The sequence below is a fragment of the Arachis hypogaea genome, chromosome 7 (assembly GCF_003086295.3).
Source record: "Arachis hypogaea cultivar Tifrunner chromosome 7, arahy.Tifrunner.gnm2.J5K5, whole genome shotgun sequence".
Taxonomy (NCBI): Eukaryota; Viridiplantae; Streptophyta; class Magnoliopsida; order Fabales; family Fabaceae; genus Arachis; species Arachis hypogaea.
In genome coordinates, this window is record NC_092042.1 from 65,163,769 (window position 1) to 65,169,783 (window position 6,015).

General features: G+C 28.4%; 1 protein-coding gene across 1 annotated transcript; it reads right to left on the bottom strand.

Annotated features, from left to right (window-relative positions):
• Nucleotides 1-357: 357 nt before the first annotated feature.
• Nucleotides 358-5,161, bottom strand: LOC112703268 (protein ECERIFERUM 2). The gene is made up of 2 exons (XM_025754648.2): nt 4,427-5,161; nt 358-1,397 (listed from the first exon to the last, which is right to left on the bottom strand). The coding sequence occupies exons 1-2, from the start codon at nt 4,871-4,873 to the stop codon at nt 498-500; spliced, it is 1,347 nt and encodes a 448-aa protein (XP_025610433.1). The 5' UTR covers nt 4,874-5,161; the 3' UTR covers nt 358-497.
• Nucleotides 5,162-6,015: the final 854 nt, after the last annotated feature.

Consider the following 6,015-nt stretch of genomic DNA (forward strand, 5'->3'; position numbering starts at 1 on the left):
AAACGAAAAAGGCAGAAACAGAAATAAAGTATTGCAAAGGCGAGGCTGTTGCTTCGTTTGATCGAGGATATCTTAGTGTGTGTTTTTTTTCTCATACCCTGACGAAGTTTGCTCATTCGTTTAAATAGATAGCGAGCTAGAAAATATTCGTTAAGTGAACGTTTGAGTAGTGTTCGATTTTTTAGGGATCAGTTTGCATGTTTTAAGTGGTATGAGATTTTCGATGTGTGTAGAGTGTTTGTTTAACTTGTTCTCAGTTGTTATTTTGTTAGCTGAGAATATTAGTTTGGTACAGATTTTATTATTACTTTTATTTTATTTTATTTTGATAAGTCTTTCTAACTTCTTTGTACAGTATTGCTAAACCAATATATTTAAATATAAATAAATTACACCAAAATACATTAATTCAGAAAAACATATAAGAAAAATTAAAACAACGATCTCGGCAATATATAACAAAAAGAAAAACATATTTTGATTGTGGATCGATCTCATCAAGGGTGTGATGGGATAGCCCATTCACTTCCCAATTTATCTTTAAGTTGTTCAACTTCTTTTTCTGGCAGAGAAACTGTGACCAACCTTCCAATTTTGCCACCATCTTCCTTATCCTGAGGTGCTGGAAGTACCAAAACTACCCCTTCATCACCCACCCCATGAAGGGCACAATTCGCAACCATTGGTTTCTCTCCATTTATAAGCTTCACCCCATAAATAACGTTACCTTCTTCTTCCAAGTTCACAAAAGTCAACCTCGTTCCATACACTATAAAATCCTCTCTCCCTTCACTTTCTTCCACCAATTTCTCCATGACATGCTTCTCAACCTTCTTTTTCTCACTGCCAATGAGCGTTGCCAATTCCAAAACATCAGATTCCGAAACAGAAACTTTGCTACTAGCTTCAACTGTACTAAATTCCAAGCCAATATTTGTAGGGAACTCGTAGTTTTCACTATGATATTCGCAAATTACAACATCCTTTGGCTCTGAATAGCTCCTGATCTGAGCCAAACACTTCCATACTAATGCCGAAACGATTTCGAAACAACAGGTGTTGTTAGATTCTTGGCTACTTGTAACCGAATCTTGAAGTTGGTTGTAACTGACATAGAAAGTGTGAGTAACGATTTTGGTGTCAGTTGCGGCGATCCAGCGTTCTTCGTCAAGAATTGTGGCCCTTTTCACGATGGGAATCTGTGAATCTTGAATGGAATTAATAGGAAGAGATTGTAACTCTTCATAATTAGGGTTTACGTGAAGGGATTTTGGTGGCACGTGACCGGCGAGCGCGTGACTCCACTTGGTGATGAAATTGAAAGCCGAGAAAGCGTCTCCAAGGACATGAGACCAACTCAGTCCCACACACAGCCCTCCACATTTGAACCAAGTAAACTTCATAAAACACAAAAGTTGAAGCAGCTGATTAGTTAGAAAACTGTTACACAGTAAAAAAAATAATAATAATTAGAACAGTTTTGAGAAGTGATGTACTAAACTACTAATGTTGGCTGTTGGTGGTTGCATCAACCGGCAATAAATAAATAACATTGCTCTTTATTATTATTATTATTAAGTTTATTGTCAAATTATTTACTCCATTTGATTTAAATAATTATCTAACGTCAACAGATATTGATATTTTAAATAATGATTTAAAATTAATTTTTTCTTAATATTAAAACGAGAAAGTAAATTTATTTTTTATATTCTCAAAAAATGTTAAGAATTACTGCTTTTTATTAATATTAGCTAATACTTCAAACTAATAATATCTTAGTTTTACACTATTAGAATTTATGATTTTTAAGTTTAAGATTTAGAATTTAATTTTTAGGATTTAAAATTAAATAAATATTGACTGAAAATGATAAATTTTGTTGTTCATGTATCATTTACCAATATATAATATTATTTTTATCATTTTAAAAGAATATATATTATCTCTTTACAATTACTATCCCTTTTTCATCTAATAGAGTTGTAACAAATAACGTCCGTTAACTTAACTTTTTTTTTTCACCCTAGTATCTGATTGATTTAATTAACTTAACTTTTCTAAAGATATACTACTTATAATTTGGATCAAATCAAATTTCAAAATCAACAGTTCAACGCTACTTATTTGTGATGGGAGAGAGCATTGAATATTGATGTTTAATTTGGTTATACAAATTGCATGCAATATAAAGTACACGTGGCTTATTATCAGAAGAAGAGAATAAATATTTAGACGAGAGTTAGTTGGCAAGAGAAGATTATAATATGATTTTATTGGTTTTACCTAATATACATGGGTACGTGTTTCTTTGTCATAGAATGCTGCATCTACTTGCTCTCTTTGATTGTGGCTGGTTCCTCTTTTTCGGTTAGATATTATGGCTTCTATAAATTTTTTACATAAACTAATATACATACTGAAATTATGGGGAGAAATATATACCTAGCTAGGCAAGAGAATGTTACATGGTGGATGTACTTGGTCAATAATAATTTATATTTATATTTATAAAAATTTTATAAATAAAAAATATATAATTTATATTTATTAATATTTATATTAATTAAATAATGATTAAAAATATTAAAAATTACTGATTCCAAAATTTTTTTTTTACGTAATGTATAGAACTATTTTACAATACCATATAACGGGAAAAATTAGTTGTTTAACTGAATTCTAAAAATTAAATATAGAACGAAAATGCCCACAGACTATTTCAGTGTCCAATAATCACCATATCTGATCTCCTGCTTAAAAAAAAACACTATAAATTGTATATATATATATATTTTTTTGCTTAATAAAATGCATAATTTGTTTTTAAAAATTTAAAATTAATATTGCTTGATTCAAATTAAATATCAGTCCATTTGGAAAACTTAAAATACATTTAAATTGTGGGAATTAATTTTTAAAGAATGTTTTGAGTGAATACATAACTGAACCCCTAAAAGCTATGTCCACATGGAAATATAATTCTTCGAATTTTTACAAATACTATCTTGACATATCCATAAATGATAAGGACTGTAATATAATTATATTTGATAAGTTAATTAATTTCTTAGTAAAATTATGAAAGTTCAAAAAACTTAAAAATTACTCTTAAGAATCATTGATGAGAAGAGTCAATTAACGAAAAATATCATTTATGTCAAAGTTAGCAAAATAGTTCTGTTCAATTCATATTTAAAGAGAAGGACCATCAATAATTTTTACTGAGATAATAATAATTTTGGTGAATGTTATGGTGTTTATCACTTTGTATTTAAGTTACTAAAAAAGGTAAATAAATAATATTTAATAAATTTTATATGATTTATTTTTTATTTTAAACATTTTATTTTTTATTTTAAAAAAGAAATTAGACAATTTAGACACCATAATAAAGACACCATAAAATTCACTAATAATTTTTTATCTTTATAGATTACCCTTGCTAGCTAGATGTTATGCTTTTACTGATTTCTTTATTAATTGATCGTACCCTTCTTAATATTCTTTAGAAGTATTCTTTTCCTAACTACTTTTTAAAGCTAGAAAGTAATGGTTCTTGGTTAACATACACGTGACACATACGTATTATATATTATTAAAAGTCCCCTTAAAATTAAAAAAAAAAATTGTACAGTCATACCATAATACAAAGGCCACACCTTAAATAATCAAAAGTGATATATCATGAAAACTAGGAATTTCTAGGGAAAAAAACACGTAGGAATACTATCTGTAGCATAGGAAAGTAGTAGACCCGTGAAACAATACAAAAATAGGTGCACACAAAGGTTCACAGACTTTCAGCTCCGTGAATAATGAAAGCAATGAACGAGCACCATATAAACATATGTCGGACTCACCCTAATTGGATTCTTAATAATAAATAGGTGGACATATATATAAGTTTTTAGATATTTCTAAAATTTAAGTCATAAAAACAACTTTAATATATAAATAACATAATTGATTCAGATATGTATTCGGGAAAAGAAAAAAAAAATCCAAAATTTTAGATTATCTTAATTATTAAAACTATCTTCCAGCGAAAAATTCAAATTAAATATAAATTGAGTATTCATATGATAATTAATATATGAAAAAAAAAAAAAGCCATAACATAACTACGACATAAGAGTCTAACCACTAAATTCCATGATCAATTGTATATAATTACAATGTATTGAGAGTATAATAAAATATTTTGCACAATAATTAAATTATATTTATTCTTTTAAATAATTATTTATATAGTTAATATAAAATAATTATTTTTATTTACGTAATATTATATAGTTAGATATACGTACGTATAAAATTATTTTATATTTATATATCTAATAGAAGTTTTTATAAATCAAAAGATTTTATATAATAAGAAATCTAGGTAGTTAGGAGATTAAAAGTAGAAAGAATTTACACATACCTTGAGGAAGAGCAAGGGTGAGAAAGCAAGGTCAGGACCAAGCACGTGATCATGGACAAGTTCATGAATGGAGTACCCTTTTTGGTTGAACCATTCCTCAAGTGTCTTATCACAATGAGACTCAACTATGCGGACACCAGCATCGTTGCACTTGATGAACGGTCGCCCGGACGATTCGGACCTCCGGATCCGGCCCGATATGTGTGAATACGGATCCAACAGGGGAAACATAGGTTTCTTCAAGTCAAAGATTGAGAGCCCTTGTGCAGCTTGAGGGCTAAAGAAATGAACGGTTCTTACGTAGTGAAGCTTCATGAGGAGGTCCATGTAGCCTAGGTTGTACTTGCCGCGCTCGTTGCCACGTGGCGTGGCTGGCACCACCGTTGAGATCTTGGAGGTTAGAGATGGTTGGCTTTCTTCTCCCATGTTGGTAGTTAAAGAACCCATAACGAACCGAGAGAGATAGAAGGGGTTAGATTTTGTGTGCCTGGATTACTCGTCTACATTTATAATGTTGGTTTGGGAGGATCTGTTATACTTCTACTTATGAGGCAGCATTATGAGTTTATGACAGGGAATAGAAACGGGTAAGTTAGAGACGTGTTCGGTTAGGATTGGAGAAATTTAATGGGTAAGTGTGAAGATATAGACGTATTATAGGTGTATATATATTAACATTCCTCACCTATTTTTTAAATAAATTCTTTATTTTCGTAGAAAGAAATGCTAAACAACCAAATTTTTCATTTCAATCAAGTCATAATATGTATACGTTTTTTTTATATTTTTTTCTTTTTCCTCTTTTTTCATTAGAAGAAATATAGAGTCAATGGAATATTTATACAATATGTATAATGAGGGTATAGGAATATTCGATTCATTAGATGTTTATTATCTCTAATACCCGAATAGTTATTCTGGATAATATAAATGTACTGTGTTTAAAAAATTAGTAGTATTTTACCTTAAATATTTATTTTTTAATTCATATTAAACCAAATAATTAACTTACTGTACATATTGTACAAATACTCCATTAATTTCGATCCCTAACGAAATTATTTCCATTATCATCATCATATTGTTATCATATTATTGTTATTATCGTCATTATCTTTTTTATTTTATACGTTAACACCACTGTTTTATTTTTCTTTGAATTTTTGCACTTGTGTTACTTGATTTCACTATTTCTTTGTAGATTTTTTTTTCACTTATGCTCTATTCGATCAAAATTTATAAATCGGTAATTCATGTGTTCATGAAATTAATTTTTAATTTTAATACATCATTTAATTTAATTGTAAATGACACAAAATTTATTATTGAATGATACAAAAACTTTTCAAAGGATTACAAATTTAAAATTTTGACTTATTCAACCAACAAAATATATTTAAATGTACTTTAAATTAAAAAATATATCAATTTATTACAAATGACACAAAAATAACTAAATCTTTTTATATATTACTTCAATACCATATAATCATATTGGTGATAATAAAAATACATGATTTAATTAAAAATGACATAGTAATTTTTTATAAATGACCATAAGTCTAAAATTTTAACTCACTCAATTAATA

Coding starts and splice junctions, on each gene's coding strand:
- LOC112703268 (XM_025754648.2), bottom strand. CDS start 4,873: ATGGGTTCTTTAACTACCAACATGGGAGAAGAAAGCCAACCATCTCTA. Junction 1,398..4,426: donor CACCCTTGCTCTTCCTCAAG/GTATGTGTAAAT, acceptor TGTTTTATGAAG/TTTACTTGGTTCAAATGTGG.